At 41.2% G+C, this 22113-nt stretch overlaps 1 protein-coding gene across 16 annotated transcripts in view; it reads right to left on the bottom strand.

Moving 5' to 3' along the window:
* Positions 1 to 22113, bottom strand: part of ERC1 (ELKS/RAB6-interacting/CAST family member 1) — a 176044-nt gene that overhangs the window by 65083 nt on the left and 88848 nt on the right. For 12 of the 16 annotated variants that reach the window (XM_060279984.1, XM_060279989.1, XM_060279986.1 and 9 more), the window contains 2 exons: positions 16600 to 16731; positions 5461 to 5621 (listed from right to left, as the gene is read on the bottom strand). In XM_060279984.1, the coding sequence (XP_060135967.1) occupies positions 5461 to 5621; positions 16600 to 16731 (293 nt within the window). The remainder of the gene's footprint in view (positions 1 to 5460; positions 5622 to 16599; positions 16732 to 22113) is intronic. The other 4 variants (XM_035127947.2, XM_060279991.1, XM_060279994.1 and 1 more) reach the window with 1 other exon arrangement.

The following is a 22113-nucleotide window of genomic DNA, read 5'->3' as shown; positions in this document are numbered from 1 at the left end:
CCTTAACCACAAGGCATAGCCTAGAACAAACCTGGGATACGGTTCACAGTTAAAGAGCAGAGAGTGTAACCACAAGCCCACATTCAGACAACATACCAGGTCAACCCATGGCTTAGCTGCCATGTTGCACAAAACTAAAAGAACCAGGGACAAACAAAGAAGTCTCAGTCTCCTTCTCAGAAGCCCACACATTCACACTAAGCCATAGTTTGGCATAGCATTATGTGTAAACAGGGCCACTGTTGTGTACAATTGTTTTGTTTTTTTTTACTTACAAAACACCTACCATTTCATAATGTCCCAATCTTAACAGTATGGAACTCTAATGATTAATTTTTTTGTAGGAGAAATGCAACAGCAAGTAGCTTCAAAAGGCAAGTGTTAAACTGGGGAAACCACATATCAGCATTCACTTCTCAAATTAAGCAATGTGTGAACAAAGTTGGGGTTTTCAATACAGTACAGTATTTCATAGTTCTTTAAAACTGAGATATAATGTATCAGAAGTGCAAGTTTCTATGTTTTAAAATTGTAATCCTCTTAGTATCTGAATATGCAAAGTATAAAGATACAGAGACTGGCAACTGTGCAAACCATCAATTTGCTAAGACTTACACCTTATTGGTCAAATCTTCATTTGTGAAGTATTAAAATTTATTTCTAGACAGCAAAAAAAAATGCTTAGAATCATAGCGTTGGAAATGACTGCCAAGGTCCAACATGGGATTCAAATACACAACCATGAGATTCAGAGCCTCATGTTCTACTGACTGAGCTATCCAGCAGCTAGAGGCTTGAAATGTAAAACAAAGAGAACAGAAGTAACTCCAAGGAAAGAAGTGGTTCGAAATGCAAGCAAAGGTGCAGAGAGCAAGTGGACAATATATTTTCTGACTTTTACAAGTTAACTTGCATGAACAAGAAAAGCTTTGATGTAATCAAATGTGGTTGTGGTTACTAGAGTACTGTGGGCACTTGTGGCTACTCAAATCTATTTCAAAAGGTATGCAGTACTTCCCATTCCTACAGTGTAATTCAGAATCTCTTCAAATCAACATACAAAAAATGACCTACACAAGTTGATGTAAATTTAAGGTGCAGTACCTTTCCAACCAATGAAAAATCATACTTGTGGTACAGTGGGGGAGGTTTAATGAGTAGCCACCCATTCACCATGCTTACTTTCTTTACTCTGATTGCTGGTCAGCAATCCCACTGGATGGTGCTTCCCACTGGAGCAATTAGGCAGGGACAAGAATCTGTAGCTTTGCCAGGAGAAGGGACCGCTCGCGTCCCCCACCAAACAAGAAAAACATGCAATCTCTTGACCCCAGCTTGAAAGAAACTGCAGAAACTGAACCCTTTGCACAGAGGGGAACAATAATTTACAAGGAACATATGAAGAAACCAGCCATAACAATGAAGAGACACGTAGAAACTAACCCAGGAACTCCTATGTATAGGGTTGCAGAAGCGGTAAACTAAAAGTAATCACAAGTTAAGCACTGGCCCCAGGATGAAGGGTGGCTGTAAGTAACTGCATCAAGAACAATTACAGACTCACTCATTATTTTAGACCCACTACCAATTTTAGTTTGAAACAAAACTGATTCATTTATTCCCTAACCATACAACATTTTTTATCCCCTTGCTCAAGGTTTATTAAAAGAAGCCAAACACATATTCTTCCCACCCATTGTCAAGGGTGCTTCCCAGCCAAAGGAATGCACATGACAGACTATTTATGGTCAAAGATAACACTTAGAATCACTTCTCCAGCTCTGGTTATCTACACACACCAATCTAATGGCTAGGCTGATATTCCCAGGTCCACACTCTATGAAGCGGTTGCAGCAACAGGAGACCACTCCCCCTTCACCAATTTATATACCTATCCCCTGCATGGAAACTTCCTCTGCTCATCACTTTTCAATTACCTCCTGGTTCTGGGAGACAGTGGTGCAGGAAAGGATGGAAGAGCACCTGACCCTTCATTAGCCTGACTTGTCTCTTCCTCTTCTTCTCCCAACCCATCCTGTGTTCCACCCTCCAGCTCTGAGGCTGACACTTCCGCTGGTACGGGTCCCTACAAATCACTGCCCCGCTCTCCCAAGTTTGACTCCAGCTCCCCTTCCCCTGGTGCACACTCATCAGCATCCTGCCAGTTCTTGAAACCCACACCAACCCTTCTACCCCAAAGTCAGAGAAGTGTTTTGTTATGGACTGCAACATCCCAGCAAACTGCACCTCTGATGACTCTCAACTTCCACACTACACAAGAACCAAGTTGAAACCCAGTAAGTGTATTTAATGTGTCATCTTTAATGTGTCATCCTCACTGGTATAGGTTAGGAAACTAACTCATCCATAGCTATTGTTCATTCTAATACATAATATTTTAAATACATTTTAGTGCAAAGAAAAACACACATTTATAATTTTGCACCAAGACAACCACATTCAGTTGCATTCACAATGAGTACCAGCCCAGACTGAAATATTTTAATAATAATAATAATAATAATAATAATAATATTTTATTATTTATACCCTGCCCATCTGGCTGGGCTTCCCCTGCCACTCTGAGCGGCTTCCAACAAACATTAAAATACATCAAATATCACAGATTAAAAACTTCCCTAAACAAGGCTGCCTTTAGGTATTTTCTAAATGTCAGGTAGTTGTTTATCTCTCTGACCTCTGATGGGAGGGTGTTCCACAGGATGGGTGCCACTACCGAGAAGGCCCTCTGCCTGGTTCCCTGTAGCTTTGCTTCTCGCAGTGAGGGAACCGTCAGACGCTCCTTCAGGTGTACTGGACCGAGGCCGTTTAGGGCTTTAAAGGTCAGCACCAACACTTTGAATTGTGCTCGGAAACGTACTAGGAGCTAATGTAGGTCTTTCAAGACCAGTGTTATGTGGTCTCGGCGGCTGCTCCCAGTCACCAGTCTAGCTGCCGCATTCTGGATTAATTGTAGTTTCCAGGTCACCTTCAAAGGTAGCCCCACATAGAGCGCATTGCAGTAATCCAAGCGGGAGATAACCAGAGCATGCACCACTCTAGCGAGGCAGTCCGCAGGCAGGTAGGGTCTCAGCCTGCGTACCAGATGGAGCTGATAGACAGCTGCCCTGGACACAGAATTGACCTGCGCCTCCATGGACAGCTGTGAGTCCAAAATGACTCCCGGGCTGCGCACCTGGTCTTTCAGGGGCACAGTTACCCCGTTTAGGACCAGGGAGTCCTCCATACCTGCCCGCTTCCTGTCCCCCACAAACAGTACTTCTGTCTTGTCAGGATTCAATCTCAATCTGTTAGCCGCCATCCATCCTCCAACCGCCTCCAGGCACTCACACAGGACCTTCACTGCCTTCACTGGTTCTGATTTGACAGAGAGGAAGAGCTGGGTATCATCCGCATACTGATGAACACCCAGCCCAAACCCCCGATGATCTCTCCCAGTGGCCACATGTAGATGTTAAAAAGCATGGGGGAGAGGACAGAGCCCTGAGGCACCCCACAAGTGAGAGCCCAGAGATCTGAACACTCATCCCCCCCCACTTTCTGAACACAGCCCAGGAGGAAGGAGCGGAACCACTGTATGACAGTGCCCCCAGCTCCCAACCCCTCTAGACAGTCCAGAAGGATGTTATGGTCGATAGTGTCAAAAGCCGCTGAGAGATCCAGCAGAACTAGGAAACAGCTCTCACCTTTGTCCCTAGCCCGCCGGAGATCATCAACCAGTGCGACCAAGGCAGTTTCAGTCCCATGATGAGGCCTGAATCCCGACTGGAAGGGATCCAAGTGGTCCGCTTCTTCCAGTCGCTCAATCACCTTGCCAAGAATGGTAAATTTGAGACTGGGTGATAATTAGCCATATTTGTCGGGTCTAAAGATGTCTTTTAAAGAAGCGGTTTAATGACCGCCTCTTTCAGCGGGTCTGGGAAGACTCCCTCACAGAGAGCATTCACCACCCCGCGGTGCCCGTCGCCCAGCCCTTCCCGGCTCGCTTTTATTAGCCAGGATGGGCAAGGGTCAAGGAGACAGGTGGTCGGTTTCACTCGTCCAAGCAGCCTGTCCACATCCTTGGAGGTAACAGATTGGAATTGATCCCATAGAACATGATTAGACAGGGCTCTGGCACTCTCCCGCCCCGGCTCTGCTCCCACGGTGGAGTCTACCTCTTTCCGAATCTGAGCGACTTTATCTGCAAAAAACTTTGCAAAAGCATTGCAGGAGATTTTTCTGAAATGTTTTTGGCTTAGGTTTTGGGAAGTGTTGAGACTTAGTTTTTAGTTTCAGCTATTTCCCAACAGTAACTAACTAGATAACAACAGGTTTTCAATGAATAGACATGGTTTTAGTGAATGCTCCAAAGCTCCAAGTTCAAAAACATTCCAGGATATACAACACAGCATGCATATATGTATACATTTTAATGAGAAGGTTTGGCAGAGCAGTTTGGCAGACAAATACATTGCTAGAGGACTGATTATAAGACATATCTCAAGTTGCTTTGGATTCCTGCATTAGGAGTTACTCTCCCCTTCCCCCTCACAAACCAGCTCTCAAAGCAGGCAAATTTATAGTGCAACAGTATTTTTTTTATTAAAAAAACTTTTAAAGAAAAGCAGACTCTTAGTGTCCTAGTGCCAGGTATCAGGTTGCTGAATATAATATTCGTAATATAAAGTAATTCATGCTCCATCTCTAAGACCCCCAAAACCTTTTTTCCATTGTGCACAAACTGTTCTTTTCTATCTTAATTTCTCTCCCTCTCCCACCACCCCTAAAATAAAATAAAAGGCAATGATGTTAACAGGAAAGCTGAATATAAATAATGGCTCGCAAAACCAACATCACTGTTAACTCTGCCAATAAAAATGTTCCTTCTCTTCAGGGATGGCTAAACAACTAAAAGTGCCTCTAATGATCTGCTGGTAGCGCTTGCCAACACAGCTCTAAATAGATAACTGCCTCTCTGAAGACTGCTAAGTACTCACTTCCAAGTAAATCAGTGGAACTTGCTTTTAAGAATTTAGGAATTAACGTGCAAATTTAAAATGGAAAATCCAATAGAATGTTACATTCTCTCCTTCCTTAGCTGCAATATGGTGTTCATCCCCATTCACAAAAACCCATCACTCCTCCTAATTAGAGTTTGTGCCTTTAATGCATTTACCTTGTCTCCACGTCAATTTGATAATCTAATTAAAGTATCTTCCACTGTAATCCGGGGTGTGTGTGTGTGTGCGCACGTGCCAATACAAATAGAATCCATTGATAGGAATGCACTTGAATTCTCCTGTATTCCTAAACATTTCACAATTAGGCTATACCATCCAGTCTTTTCAAGTGGAGAAAAGAAGCAACGACTCCTGTGATAAAGTAACATTGTCAAACAGAAATTAATATAAGACCTGGAAGACAGAGTAAAGGTCTGAAAGAAATATTACAACGTACTTCATCTCCAGGACCTCCTCCAAATGTTTCCTCCTCTCAGCCCGCAAGTTGGTCAAGTGGGTTTCCTTCTCAGCCAGAGAATGTTGGGTAGAGGACAGCTTTGCTTTCATAGATTCCAGCTCTTGTTTTACTTTCTCCATAGCCATCATCAACTCTTCCACCTAAGGCGTTTGTGAATGATAAAAGAGGAAGCAGAATGTATGCAATTTTTTTAAAAAAACTTTGCAATGCACCAGAGCTACTGAATAATGGGGTGGGGGTGGGAGAGCGAATCTCTCAAGTAATCCATTTAGCCTTGCATTTAGTATTTCCCTGAATTTGAGTTCTACTCCATGTTTTAATGTAAAATTAATGTTGTTATTACAAAGCAGAAACCAGCACATCTTATAACTTAATCCCCACTGGTAGTGAGTCTTTGTGTTCTGTCTTTATGCTTATATTAGAATTTACACGTTACATCACAAAGAATTTAACTATAGACCAGTAATTCATAATTTCAACATCATCACAATATTGCAATAAACATCACAAGACAACATACATCAAGTAATTTTTCAGTATGTATTACAAGAACTTGAACAGAACCTTTTCCCTCATGATTTGTCTGTCACATGAATAGCCGAAGTAGAAGTTATTAGGTACCATTTGATAAACCAGTTTCTGCCTTCAAAGCTAGAGCTCTGTTACTAACACCCTGCTTGCCTGTGCTAAAAGCAGCATTAGTTTGGGGCAGCATGAAAACAAACTCCCAAAGCCCAATATTAATATCATTATTTAATTATAGGTAAAGTTGATATTGATATATTCCTTTACATTATGTGTTGCCTTAATCTCTTTGTCCCCCCCAAACAAATTACAATATGCAAGTTGAGGAAAAAATTCTTAAAAGAAAAACAGAACAGCTTTTTTTTGGGGGGGGGGGATAGAGGGAGGTGTCCATAAATTACTGAGAATTCTTTCCAAGTAGAACACAAAGCTGAATCTCGTTTGGAGACAGAAAGTACAAACTGGAGCTGGGGATTAAATATGTACTTTAATTGCCCAAGTTGCATAGCACAGCAAAGAAGTACATTATGTGAAGTGCCCAGCACATCCAGATGGTTTCCTTAAAATCACAAGCTAATAAACCTTTACAGAGATACAAAAAAGGAAAAAGGAAAAAGAATTATAGTTTCACTGAAGATCCAGTATTTCTAAGGAAGTGTTAGGATGTTTTAGATGCTGTCAAATATTACAGCCAATACGTCCCCCCCCCAACTGCTTCTGTCCTAAGATACAGAACACCCAGTTTCCACATCAGTATTGAAGAACAAGTAAGCCAAGAACAAACCTCGGTAACAGCTCACAGTTGGTTTGAAGAGAAACAAACCTTAAGACTAGGTTTGGACATTACTACTTGCCAGATTCTGGTTTATTTCCTGGCAGTGCTGCAGCAGCAAGGGCAGAGGAAGAGAGGAGCAAGAATTTTCAGTAGTGTGAACTAGTACCTTTTGTATTCACATTTAAATATAGTTTTTAACTAATGTGATGTGTGAACCAAGACAAAGAAACCAATACCTGTGTTATCCCAGGACTCTCTAGCTCCTTTCAGTCAACGCTTGTAGGATCATATGGTAATCCAGTAGCTTGGGACAATAGCAGGGACAGGCTAGAGCAGGGTCGCCCAACACCCTTTAGGCCTTTTTTGGCAGTCCTTGGCAACATTTGATGCCCCACTTCCTTGCAGCCATTGTGCTGCCTTGGGTAAGCAAAGTGCTGGGCTTTGAGAAGGAGGCATGAGGGCTCTGGCAGGGTTCTAGAGTCTTCCTGCCTCCTCTCCAAAGCATAGTTAGAGATTTCCCAGCTTTGGGAAGGAGGTGAGAGAGCTCTAGTGCCTCCTTCCAAAAGCTCAGTGCCTTGTGTCTGTATCAAAGTATGGCCCTGCACTCCCCACCCTGCATGTGGCAAGGCAGTGTGTGGCCCGTGGGCTCTGTGTTGAAGGACTCTTGCGACCCACTTGGTCTGATTCAGAGTAATTCAGAGCAGAACGTCAGTCAATTTAAAAAGGTATATTTAAGTTTCTTATTAGATATTTTGAACAATTAAAGTGACATTCAAATAAAAGAAGGGGAGGGAATTTGGTTAAGATGTTTTGAGCACGTAAGTTCGAAATGCAAATATACTGGACTGTCAACTACAATGTGTGTGTGTGTGTGTGTATCTGAACTATAACCAGAGAAGCAGTTTTAATCAGAAAAGAGAATCTGCATGGGTTTTTTTTAAAAAAGAAAAACACCCTCCATAAGCACATATATTTCTAGCTAATTAATTACCAATATTAAGTATAGGCGAGTGGCCTAATCCCACTACAATATGTCCCACTTCCTTGACTGGATTGTGTAAGAGAAATAACAGCAGCTCAAGCATCAGCAATGGTTGAAAAGACACCAGAAGGCAAATATTTGTAACACTAGACCAAATAATTTTGATTTTATGGATCACTGCATGGCAGTCTAGAGCCAATCAGAAGCTGAAATACCTTCTGTATTTTCCCCAGAGTACAGGGCATTGGGAGTATTAACATAGAGAAAAATAGGAAATGATAGAGAGAGAGGAGGACTGGAATTCAGCAGCAAAATTGTGACATGCAGAAAGCAATGTAAAGTAAAATGCACAAAGGGTATAAAAAGGAAATGTTAAAAGAAGCATACTTCCTGGTCATGGGCCTTAGTAAAGAAGTGCCTTACTTCAGGAATACAGAATGTATCACCAAGACATACATGATATGAGAGCTTTTACCTCAGGTTTCACCCTTTTTAACGTACATGAAATACAGTATGACCAGCTTGGTCTTTTGCCATCAAAATATATGTGGTCCAGGGCCCATCACAGAACATTCACTCTGCTGGGAGTAATGTACAAGGAACCAACAAGTGATTTAGGCAGACCTAAGGTTTAATGGGCCATCACTTGGCAAAGACAAGGTCCTTTGTAAGGAAGGAAATATTCACTGAGAAATTCACATTTCATTGACACAGGATGGAAAGATCAAAGTGATTAGTTGGTTGATACAGAAATTATGTCTGCCTACACAAGGAATAAAATACAGAATATCTAATAAAGAATATCTAAACAGGGCAAATAAGACAATTTCCTTTACAATTAGATTTTTTTTTTGTTTAAGGAGAAATAGGTCATTTTTAAAACCAGACTCTCTCATGCACAGATAAGTATGCTATCAATGCAAACTTCAGTGGGATAATATGACAATGTGAATGCCCTTGCTCCTATGTGAACCATAAAGGAGCTAAATTCCTTTTCTGAATAAAAAGAGGAAACCATTTTTCAACTCTGCCTAAGTTGCCAGACCTGAAGAGGAGAACTACCAGCTGTAGCTTGTTAAGAGTGCTAGAAAAATGAAGGAAGCCATGCAAATAACAAACAGAGCCTTGCTGGCATGGGAGAAGTGTTCCTGAGAAGGAAAAGGAGTTGTTCTGTGGTCTTCTAATCCACGAGATATTTGAACCAGGCCATGGGAAAACGAGGAACTAAACAACTGAATGTCTGGCTTTTGCAAGGGCCTACATATTGGCACCAAACATTGTAACCAGTAGGAGAACTGTTTTCAATCCCTTCCGGTATCTGGACCACTAGTTTGATGAAGCTGCCCTGTGGCTAAAGCAGCAGCTTATTTTACTCTTAACAGTGAAATGTTTACTTAAGTTATAATCACTTCTCTGTGTGAAGATGGCAGCTCAACATGAAGTAGATTGCCTGACTTGTGGGCGAGTTTAACTGGCGAACTAAAAGCCCACTGGAAAGCTTCAAAATGTTTCCCACTACAGGTATTAACTTGCATTAGCTCCTGGGTACAAACTTCAGAAATGCTTGGTAAAAATGCACTGGGAAAATAGAAATATGTCAAGCCACAGTATTCCAAAAGTGAATCCCTGCTTTAAAAAAGCAAGCTGATTCCAGGTATTGAACCCTGTTTTCTAGTATGCTTTGGCTCATTTTGCCAATTTCCAATAAGGAAGTAGCTCAGCTTAAACGGCTTCCAAAGCAGAGAAGGTAAGCCCCTTCTTTTCATTCAGAATTCTTGAATGGGAGGGGTCTCCCTATTTTACCCACTAGAATTCAGAACAGTCATTGGATGCAGGAGAGGCTTTATGAACTGCCTTGGTCAATGTTTTTAGGGAAGGGGACATTACTCTTTGGTAGAGCACAGCAGAACATCCCAGGTTCATTCCTTGGCATTCCCAACTAAAAGGGGCAGGTAGCAGGTAATGTCACAGTAGCCAATACTGATTTAGATGGATGCATATTAAGACCTGGTTGGTAGAAGGCCCTGACCTATGTTCCTGTGAAAGGACAAAGGATCAAGTGCTGCCATCACTATCCCATGCTCACTTTTCTAAATTGCTCCCCATTTTATCCTCACAAAAGGTAAAAAGGTAAGTGACCCTGTGAGGTAGATTAGGCTGAGAGACAACTGGCCCCAGGTTACCCAATGAGTTTTATGGCTGAGTTTCATGGCTGATTTGAACCCTGGTCTCCCAAGGTTAGGCTGAGAGACAACTGACCCAAGGTTACCCAATGAGTTTCATGGCTGATTTGAACCCTGGTATCCCAAGCCCTATTCCAACACCTACAACACACAAAATCTTCATTTGCATTGGAAACTGATCAATCTTAATTGATAATGGATAAAATCAAGAGTTAATATTACAGCTGTAAACTTTTTAAGGCTATACAGGCTCTGGTGTTCAGCCCTGGAAAATTGTACCTGGCCTCATTTTCTCATCATAACCTTTGAAACTAGTCCCACATATCCTATTCCATTTACTATCTATGTGAAAAGTTTGGGCTGCAAAGTAATATAAAGAGCCATTCTTCGTGATGGCTCCTCAACAATGGAAAGCTCTTGCCCTAAAGCTCAAGTTACAGCATTTGCTGTAACTGATGCAAGAGTAATTTCAGTTGCATTTTGATGGCTTGGGATAGGTAGAATTTTAATATTGGATCCACTCCAAACTGCTGCATCAGAGCACAACATATCCTCCCAACAGTCACAATAACAGGGATGTCAAGATAGCAAGGCCATAGGGTAACACAGGGCTAGCTTGTAGAAAGATTAAATTTGGACAGAACAGTGGGGAATGTAAACAGAAATGAGACTTCTTCGTACCTTTAGCAATTTACAGTCTAAATGATTGGTCTCGTGCATTCTTTCATCTGATAGCTTCAACAGGCAACAAGAAGCAGAATGGTGGAAAACAGTAAATTGAAGAAAGAGGGGAAAGCATGCAATTAAAATCAGAAAGAGCAATTAAAGAGTTTAAGTAGTACCAACATGCACAGAGCAATTCAAATCTAGGACTGGTAACACTTTTAATACATTAAAGGATTAGTCTAAACAAAAACAGAGGTGCACATAATCACAATTTTCACCTTTTGCTTCTCACACAATTTTCTGTTTCTCACACAATGTTTAAACACAAGGAAAAATGAGAACCCTTACAGTGAAAATATGGGAATAGTTCATTCTTAAACACAAGCATTCTTAAACACAAGGGACCCAGGTGGCGCTGTGGTTAAACCACTGAGCCTAGGGCTTGCTGATCAGAAGGTCGGCGGTTCGAATCCCTGTGACGGGGTGAGCTCCCGTTGCTTGGTTCCAGCTCCTGCCAACCTAGCAGTTCGAAAGCACGTCAAAATGCAAGTAGATAAATAGGAACCGCTACAGCGGGAAGGTAAACGGCGTTTCCATGTGCTGCTCTGGTTTGCCAGAAGCGGCTTTGTCATGCTGGCCACATGACCTGGAAGCTATACGCCGGCTCCCTTGGCCAATAATGCGAGATGAGCGCGCAACCCCAGAGTCGGTCACGACTGGACCTAATGGTCAGGGGTCCCTTTACCTTTACCTTTAAACACAAGCAAGCAAGCAAACTTCCGATGCAATTACAACACAAAGAACATGATACAGCTATTACTGAGCAGTGCTAGGGGCTGCATTAATTTACAAGGCCAAACATAGGGAACCTATGATCCTCCAGATGTTGCCGGACTCCCAACTCTCCTCACCTCCCAGGCTTAAGCAGCATGGCCAACGGTTAGCAATAATGGGAGTTGTAGTAGATCGTCATCCAGGAGTACCACAGGTTCCACATCTCTACACTAAATATTTATTTAGCTCAACTGTGATTTGTTTGCAGTCCAGACCCATGCCACCCACTAAGTGAAACCATTACTTGAAGAAGGGGGTTTGAGAGTCCTGGGCTTGCATTAGTCACTGCTAGTTGTTATATCTAATCCTAGTTCATTTTGGTATTCTGCTCCATATGATCTTCTGACTACAGAGATACGAGACAAGAGCACTTAGAATCCAAAATTGGTCACAAGGATAGGAGATTCTTCCTGATACTTACCAGACCTGCTCCTTCCCCTTTCTGGCAACAGGCCCCATTCCCCAACCACCTAATGCTCCACAACAAACTTTCAAGGAGAAAAAAATGTAAAGGGGAAAACAGGTGATTATACGAATATTTATCCAGGAGAGCTGAACCCCAAAACAGCTTAAAAAGATGTACACATGGAAGGAATGGCCACGAAGGAAAGAAGATGGCTGCTAAACTCTAAGCTCTGCTCCAAGGCCCAGAAAAACAGCTTGGAGCAAAAGCCCCTTCCATCTATAACCCCCTCCCCCCCACAAGCTTTAAGAAAGGAGAGGATAACACAAAAGGATCCAGAAAAAGTGAAAACAAAAGAATTCACTCAATTCTTCCTGTCCTGAGACAGAAGGCTCACTTCAACAAGGACACTAATGCAGGCTACAGCCAAGATAGCACCACCCTCTTCCTTGCTGGAGAAAGAAAATAGTAACAATATCTTGAGAGAATAATTTCCAGCACAAGTAAATAATATTAATAATAATATTTATAGCCTGCCCATCATAAAGGAGCTTATTAAAATACAGTGGTGCCTCGCTAGACGAAATTAATTCGTTCCACGGGTCTTTTCTTATAGCGAAAAATTCGTCTAGCGAATCCCATAGGAATGCATTGAATTTTTTTGAATTTTTTTTGCCCATAGGAACGCATTAATTGAATTTCAATGCATTCCTATGGGAAACCGCGATTCGCTAGACGAATTTTTCATAAAACGCATTCGTCTAGCGAGGTAACCTCCGCTCGAAAAATCCTTTCGTTAAGCAGAAATTTCGTTAAGCAGGGCATTCGTTAAGCGAGGCACCACTGTACTTTAAAACCTAACCCGAGGCTTATCTCCATAACTTAAAAAAACAGCTCAGTTATGGTGATGCAGGATCTGGCTTCCAAAACACTGAAAAAAAGAAAACATCTATGTGCTTGCGCAATTAAACTGCAAGAAGCTAGGATTAAATATTGCCCTTTCATCTTATCTCCATGGGAGAATCAACACAGCTCAAAGCAATGAACAGACTGGAAGCAACAGACCTCCTCAACACTCTTTGACATTGACCACTGGAATGGCAGCAAGGAGAGGCAACAGAAGAACACACTGACCTTTCCAATGGAGGTTGGGAGGATGCGAACAGGAGTAAAAGATCCTGCAAATGCCACACACAAAACAACAGAGAAGACCACTGCAACACACCAAGCAGATTCCTAGGTCCAACCCTCCAGATACCACTGAAACACTTGTGACTAACCAAATCTAAAAGAAAACAGTATCCTGGGTGCAGATTAGCCTTTAACCCAACCCCCTACCCCGCCCTGCCCCTCTTCTGCACTGTCTTTACCCCTCCCCATTTCCCATCCACCCAGCCCGCTCCTCCCAAGCCCCCCTCCTAACATCCCAACCCTTATCTCCCACTTCTGCATCCCATTCAGCTCTCCCCTACCCCCCGCCCCCATATTCATCTTGCAAAGGAAGGAATTACATTTTTTCTAGCCTTCAGGCCATACTATGCTGTAGTGCACCATATTAAGCTACACCAACACCCTTAACTCTGAAATAAGGACATAGCGGGAATGTATGTTCTTCAGCCAAAACCAAATAAAGTGTAATGTGAAGTGGTTGACAGCAGAGCCCAGATATCTTTAACTCTTATATTATGCTTCATAACCCCCCCCCCCGTTTTATAGTACATGTAGAATGTTTGTAAGCCTTTTGCTGATTTGCCCCTGCCACAGTTGGCAGGATCAGAAGTCCAACCATCAGACCAAACATATCAGTTGGGAGAAATGTGTTACTTTGACTAGAGGTAAGAGATCTGTGTTTATATTGTTCATTATATATTATAATTTACTAATTGTTAGGAGCCCAAAAGGGAAAACTTTAACATGCCCCAAGTAGGTTGTTGCATATATGCATTATAATAATAATTTGTGGACATGGCTTCATTAAAACCCACCTGTCAGAGGTGCTGATGTGGCTACTCTAGAGTAACGACTCCTGGCAGCATAGTCCTTTTAGACTTTTAATAAGTGCTGATTATTTACAGTGCTCAGAGCGATCTATATACATGCTTACGGTGAGGTGTCAGTACCTCCGAATGGAGATTGGCGCGTTTTCTTCCAGCAAAGAAGCTTTGGGAGACCCAGCCTCTTCCCCCTACGTTTTCGGCGCAATTCCGGAGTTGGGGGAATTGGCCTTCCCCCCGGGCTCCCCCCTTCCTGTCCCACCTGGGTCATGGGCTCCGCAACCTTGCCTGAGCCTCGGACACCACTTCCTGATTCTCCGCTGGAGGGAGAGCTCTCCCTGCTCTCCCCAGCGCTTGGGGATGGGCTGGAACTTAAGATGGGAGGGACTTCCCTGTATCCCTTGTCCCTCACACCACCTTTCATGAGTTTGGACCGAGAAAGGCCAGAATGAGAGAACCCACCATCTGTAGCTTTATCTACAGGTAAGGAACCTTGACTTGACCATGTAAACATGAATCCTGCTGTACAATACACTAATAAATCCATAGTTAAGAACAGTCTTGCCTATGTTCTATGTGAGAATTTCATTGCAGGTGAGGGTGGTGGCGTTTGAAGAGCAACCATGAGATGATGTTACACCTGCTGTGCTTAAAAAAAAAACCCACCAATTCTGAAACATTTACTAAGCCTGTCTAGTGGATGAAATGCAATCTAGCACATATGGTGCAATTGAGAGAAGGGATTGGAGAATCAATAGTGAGGGAAACCACACTAGTAAGAACATAAAGAAAACCATTCACTGTCTGTTCTTGCTGTTACATTCAAGTATTTGCTCTATTGGTACATCAGTACCATGCATTATTCTTTAAAACAGAGTATTTGAGTACTTACCACTAAAAAAGAAGCAGTTGCCTTAGCACACTGGCCATCACACCTTGGAAATCTGTCCTCTGATATAATTTGTCATCGCAGAGGTGAGCATAGCCACCGCCCCCCCCCCCCGCCCTAAGATTATTATGTATTTATTGGTGTCAAAATGATTGTTTCCCCCAAAGAACTGCTCCAGTACTATTTCAGAAGGAAGCAAACACTGTTTTGAAAGTCCTGTGATAAACCACTACATTATGTTTTTACTTGGGTACCTTCCCACAAACTATCAGAGTCACTATTTCAAAGCGCAAGCGCCTGAGATGCTAGTGGTAGTCCTTCTGTGCTACAGTGTTCCTGTGCTGTTTGTGCCATCCCCCAAAAGAGCTATGGCCAACGCAGAACTCCAAGCTGACAACACTTGAGTTCAAAATGGTTTGTGGAAACGGCAGAGAGGAGGAAGGTGCTGCATCATGTGAGATCCTGAAGGACAGCCATGGAAGCCGCGGCAGAATGCTGCATATGTCTGCTGAAGTAACATGGAAGCACATGGATGTTGTTGCTCATTGCGCTAATGTACAGAAACTCATTATATGCTGTACAGTGGCTGCTGAAAGGGCACAAATGGTGATGATCACCACCACTGCGACAGAAGACCATGAAATTATATCAACTATGATTAGATGAGTCATCCTGAGAAGAGTCAGTTTGGCTGCTGATACCTGATGTAGAGAAATGGGCAACCTTGAGTATGTCTTCAACATTTAACAAGGTGGCATCATGTGAGATCAGTCCAATATTACAGACACAGGATGTTGTCATGCTGTGCTGTGGTTGGTGGGAATGCAGGACAGAATCTTCTTGGTTGCACACTCACTGTGGAACGCCCTTCCCCCAGAAGGCTTATCAGATTCCTTCTTTATTATCCTTTTGCCAAGTGGTAAGGACCACCCTTTTCCTTCATGCCTTTGATTCTTTTCCTTCATGCCTTTTCCTTCATGCCTTTGATTCTTCTCCCTTTGTTTGGTTTTTAAGCTGCTTGGTTTTGTTGTCAATTCTGTTCATGCTTTCTCTGCTACAGTTATTTTATTTAATCACTTTTTTGCTGTTTCCTTTTATTGTTCTTTTTCTTTGTTGTATGCTGCTTTCAGACCCTATTTTGAGTAAGAAACTAGCTCATAGATTGTTAATAAAATAATATCCTTTTAAAATAGGTATAAGTAGCACTGCCATTTCTAATGATGCAATGTTTTCCCCAAAGAGATTAAGGAATAATTTTCCACTACCAATTGTGGTTATATAGAAACAGTCCACATGAGGTTTCTTCAATACTTACTTTTCAAAGAAAGATAATTTCATATTAGATTTTATCCAGTTCAACCACTGCTTTGTATGCATTTTTGATCATTTTGAATCCAAAATCCTTTTATTTAGTTTCAAAAGGTGTCTATGGCTAATGTGCAAAAAGCACTAAAATGTTAAAGAAGTATAGCTGAGAAAATCTTTAGAATGAAAAAAAAGTGACTTCCATCTTCTTTCTGATGTCAGCATTGTTTCAATGGAAAGGAGAGGTTATGGGTGAGGGAAGCAGCAGTTATCAGAATATGTTTTTAAAGGGGCTTAAATGCAAGATATAAAACATGTTTAATGATAGCTATTCTCAAACTGGAATATTTTACTGAGTGGAACTTGAAGGCACTATTTAGAGGATTCATTTTCAGATTTCAAAGAGCCTTAAAATATCTGGTGGGAAATTACTTGAAAACGAACTAAATAAAGAAGTCTACCAAGGGCTTTAGGATTCTCTGATACAATGCTAAACAAATCAAGTTACAATACCTAACAATGTTGCCTAGATAGCAACAGCAGTGACTATAATTACGCAGACCTGTTTTTCAGACTGTATCCTGGCTGATTCTTCTTGAGCTAACACCATTTCACGCTCTGCCGTTATTTGCACACTCTCCCTCAGTGCCTCTTCTAGCTCCTCAATTCGATCATCCTTCTTATGCAGACTGTCCTGGAAAATGATAGGAGACCAGATAAAGTAGCTTGGATTTAAAAAGCCGGCAAGCCAAGTGCTACGTCAACCATAAATTACTCTCCGGTGATGTAATTCCACAAGCACAAATCTTCGCATAGAGGAAGGGAGAAGTTGTAAGTGAAGGCAGAACTGGAGAAGGTAAACATCACAGCAAAGGAGAAAGATAGCAAACCAAGAGATCAGTGCTAGAAGTGCCGTTTGTGTAAAGAGCAGCTAGAGCAGTTGACAGATTATGTGCAAAAGATGCAGATTCACATGCAGCTCCATAGCAGGTTAGTACGCAGATGTTGTGGTATAGCAGCAAGCATTCAGAATCTCTTCTCAGGCACGCACAACCCGACAGGCAAGGCATAGAGAACTGGAAGGAGTGCAACTTGCAGTTAGTGATTTGCTTGGAGACAAGAGCTCCTTTTTTCTATATGGAGAGTGATACAAAGCACCATCCGATTAAATCAACATAGCAAAGGGTCTATGTGAGATGGAAAGACGAAGGCCAGGGTGTCAAACAAGCAGTATTTGAAACATTAGGAACCGAATCTCTTCAGGATGAAATCTCTTACATATGTAAACCATGTTGTCATAGACCAAAATCCTACATCAGATGCTTACTTAATGTTTGAAACATCTAGTACAAAAACAAGAGATCTTTAGGCTATAGACTAGGAAATGTTTTTACACAAATATATGAATGTTGTCAGCTTCTGAAACTGTAACTCAGACACAAACATGAGTGTTGCCACTGCTTGCTTGTTATCTAAGGAGTGTTTTAGGTTCAACTAAATGACAGAATATTGTCTTTTTTCCAGTTTCACAATACTTCAAGTATTGATCTCATCCACCATGAATGTATGATTATCAGGAAGGGTCTGCTAGGCTTCTCTGGAGTTCACAACTAGCATATCATATAGCAACTAATAAGCACTAAGAAATAAAGCAGCAGCAAGACTTCCGGTCTACCGCCACTGCTGTCCGGCGAGAGAATCTCAAGCTCTGAGATTCCCTGGTGCTGTGAGGGAGTGGGAAGCCGCGAGAGCGCTGCGGACCCCCAAAAGAGCCCCAGATTGAGCGTTCTGGGGGTGTGGGACTCAGCTGCACCCTTTTTCATCTCCTCTGCTCCCCGGTAAGCCCTATTAAGGGAGCCGAGAGTGAGCGGAGACGTGGGTGCCTTTATGAGTCAAATCGCTACCCTTGCAGTGTGAAGCTCCGTGCCGGCAGCCTGTGGAGCGGTGGATTCTTCCAAATTTAAAGGATCTGAAGACACTGGATACCGTGAGTAAAGAAAAAGGACTTTTAAAAAATTTTAATCGGAAAGAATTGGCCAGGGGAGGAGATTTAAAAACAGAAGTCAATCTCCCCCATTGAATGAACTGTGACACAGTTAATTTACCTGAAGCTGGAAAGATTGACAGGAAGCTTTCAATTTCCAAAGACTGGACTTAAAACCTTCCCCCTGAGGCAGGGTAAAGGGGAGAAGGGTTGAACCCAGTAAAATCCCTGTAATTTTTATTATTATTTTGGACTGGGGAAAGTCCCCCTGGAAGCTGGAGTCGGGTCCCTCAAGGGATCAGCGAGCCGCCATTATGACATCACAATAGGAAGGAATTTGTTTACCTCTTTGAGGTCGGGAACTGTTAGTATTGAAGAAAGCACAAAATATAAGGCTGTGAATAAGAAGTTTGATAAATGCTCTTTTCGTAAATGGACATAAGAGTTTTAAGGTATGAAGAAGAACTGAAAATGCTAGTTTGCAACCAGTTTGGATACAATTTCTGTCTTTGAAGTTTGGAAATGCGAACTGCGCCATTTCCTGCATTGTAATCTGTGCTGTTCCCATGAAATTTGAGACGAGCAAGATGCCAGTAGACATAATATCATCTGACTTCTCAGACTTTCAAGAGAAATTCCTGAAATTGCTATGGGATCTAAGAAGCAAAGTACATCAGAATACAATACAGATTGGAAAAATAAACCAGAAGTGTGTGGAAATTGAAAAAGGACTAATTTCATCAGAGAGTGTAGAGAAGAAAGATGAACATTCATCAGTCCTGGACAATGCATTTGAACCCAAAGAAGAAGAGGAAGGGGCATGGAACATTGTGCCCCCAGGGAGAGGGGGGGAACAAGACCCATGCCTGACTCAAAGGGTTTTTATAGAAGAACCAGCATGGAATAATGCCCTCCCAGTGAGAGACGGAGAGCAGGATCCATACTGGGGTCAGAATCTAAGGGGGGAAAAATTGTGAAAGGACTGAAAAGTGGAAATATAGATGGATGGTATTGTGTAACAGTTAGAGAATTGGGGAGACAGCAGGGGACGAAGAAGGAAGTGTGGTGGATAGGCTGTGACAGAGTGGGAGTGGGGTGAGGACTAATAATGGATGTTATTTTCTGATTAAGATGGTCCGGAACTGGAATGACCTATGGAACTGGCTGAATCGTCTGGGAATAAATTTTAGGCTAGGGGGGGGGGAATAGAAGATAGATGGTTGGGAAAATAATTTTTGATTTGGATTAATTGATGAATTATAGGTCAAGGATAGTTGATGTTTTTAGAATAGGAATAGTTGAGAGATAATGAAAAAAATGTGTTACATTGATTTAAGATATAATATGAAAATTGCTTAAGTTGGATTTAAAAATGGACCCAGTGAGGGGGGAATTGAGGAAGTCTACAATGTCAAGTAAAAATGAAAGATTTGTTCTAATTGATATGTTTTTCTTTTTTATGTTTTATCTTTGTTTTTGTGTTTTTGTGATTTTATGTATTTTGTATTGTTTGAAAATGAATAAATATCATTTGGGAAAAAAGAAATAAATAAGGCAGCAGCAAGTTAGCATCCTCTAAGAATCCTCCCAGGGTTTCTGATTTGTCATTTCAACTCTGAGGAATGATGGTGCTGCCTGGAAAGAGGACTGGTTTGGCACCATTCACTTTGTTAATTGCTAAAAAGATTTAAATGGTCATGATATTTGCAGTATCTTGTATTCGTGAGGATGGTACACCTCAGCAAACTACTACAAGTTCTGCCAAATGTACACTTCTCTCAGACTCTTTCTGTACAGAGATGTTCTTGACTTATGAGAGAAGAACACAAACCTTGTGTTGTGATGAGAGGACAGGAAAATCTTGATGTTAGTACTAATACACACATATTGGAACAGAGAAAAAGGAGAAAGCAACATCATCTAACAAAGGAAAAATTGTCCAGATGCTACTCAAGTGAACGTCACAACAAAGAAGATGATCTTCATACATTGTGCTTACTTTCTATATCTTCTGAAGCAGTGTTGATTAAACCCTTCTAATGTTGTTACAGGTGCTTAGAGTTACAATTACCCTACCCAGTCTGCAACAGACAGTCCTCGAAAATTATAGTGTGCAGTTCTAATTGCAGCAGACATGGAAAATACTCATTAGGTTGTCTATGTTATGTCAGAATCCAGACTGTCATATTCAGAATCTTCAGTGGTGTCTCCACTTCTACTCTATAGAAGAATGCATGTCTGGTTAAAGCCGATCTGAGCAACTGCATAGAAGGAAGCATAGTATAATGGAGGTATAGCTGTGTTTTTCATCTGAGAAAAGCAGCAAGCATTTGCCATTCAAGTACATAAGTAAGTTTCTCTATTCAAAAGTATTAACTCTGTGGGACATTCTAATTCTACAGAAAATCCAGAAAATGATCAAGTAGTGCAACAATCAATTCCATCTTAATATTGTAATGTAATCGATATGGAAATGTAGCAATATATTTCAAATATTAATGTTACTCATATATTATCACTTAAAAATTCAATGAATCTGAAAAAGCTAAGCAAATGCAGTTAGTAAACAAAACAGATGTGTATAGCAAAACAAGCAGCTATTAATAAATCACCACCAAACAAAAGCCATTCCTGTGCCTAAGTTATAACTTGGTGATACATTATTTTCCAGAATATGCCTTTTTGGAGGTGGGTGGGTGGGTGGAACATGAAATTCCCACTAACTTTCAATTTCAAGACTGTTCCACGTTGGCCTCTTACAAAGAGAAAGTTGTACAATGCATACTCATGATGCTGGAAGATGTTCTCTTAGTAGCAAAGAGCACCTTGCTTAACAGAGCCTGAGAATATGTCCCACTTTTTTGCATCCTATTTATTAAAAATGAAACCTATGATTATTCAATCGTGGTGGCAATGTAAGTGGAGGAAGCTCCCACATATTTTTTACATAGAATTCAGATGCAACTCTGGATGAAAGACTAGTGATTTTAAAGTGCTAGATTCTATTCCTTGCAGCCAATAGACTATGTGGGAACAGGAGGAGTCAGTATGAATATTTTGTGAGCCCCAATTGGTATCTGGGTTTGGATTAAATATAAATTAAAATTAAAAAGCACATTATTCAGCACATTCAGAAGCTTGTTTTGTACTCAGAACCAGAGGGGGACTATTGGAATTTGCATCATATTTATGATAAGCATTATGAGCTCCTGACTCATATTAGGTGACATCGCATTCTAAATGCTACTGTCTATGTACCTACTAGAAGCCATGAGAAGGAAAAAAGAGTTTTTTATCTTCCTGTTAGAGAAGCAAACTCTCAAATATGTATAAAGCTGTTGAAAGAGAACTAAAGTTGGACAATATTATAAATCCATTTTATTTGGTTCATTTTTAGTCCAGGTAAATTGAGTTAATTGTCATTATTGCTGGTTTTATTCCTCCAATCCTCTTATTGTTCTTTCCAAATGTCAAGTTTCCATCATCAGAAACTCCCGGTATAAATGAACACTTTGATATTTGACTAAGGAAGAGACAAACCACATGCCTATTACAGACAGTGCAGTAAGAGCTTGGAAGCTTGTTTATTTGGCTGGATTGCAGATGGCTAGTTTAAGAAAATAGGGATCATATTTTTATGCACTACATAATGAATTATTAATTCCAGCCAAAACCACAAAAGCCAAAATTATTTGAAATTGGTGCTTCTGTGTACTAACCCCAAAACCGGCAATGGTTGCTTATAGTATATCTATTTCTCCCTGTGCTTACTTTTTTATTTAACTAATTAGCTCCCAGGAGAATAAAGGAAAAGTAGTTGTGTTGGATAAGCTGACTGGATTCTTGCAGGAGAAGAGTGGGGACAGAATTTTAATGAAAATATTCTCCAAACAAAATAATTATCCTGTAGACTTTCAACATGTTCAAATGATATGTGATTATGCAGGAGAAATAAACCCAGGCAGAGCACTTTAGGATAGGCAGAGGATGTGAAGCTATTGCTGAAATATGTAAGTTTTTATTTAATGTGGTCATAAGGAACAATGACCAAGAATGCGAGTTGTATTATCCACATCAGGGATGGAGGACAAT

The sequence above is a fragment of the Zootoca vivipara genome, chromosome 10 (assembly GCF_963506605.1).
Source record: "Zootoca vivipara chromosome 10, rZooViv1.1, whole genome shotgun sequence".
Classification (NCBI taxonomy): Eukaryota; Metazoa; Chordata; class Lepidosauria; order Squamata; family Lacertidae; genus Zootoca; species Zootoca vivipara.
The sequence above is the reverse complement of the archived record's forward strand: the minus strand, read 5'-3'. Positions and strand labels throughout refer to the sequence as shown.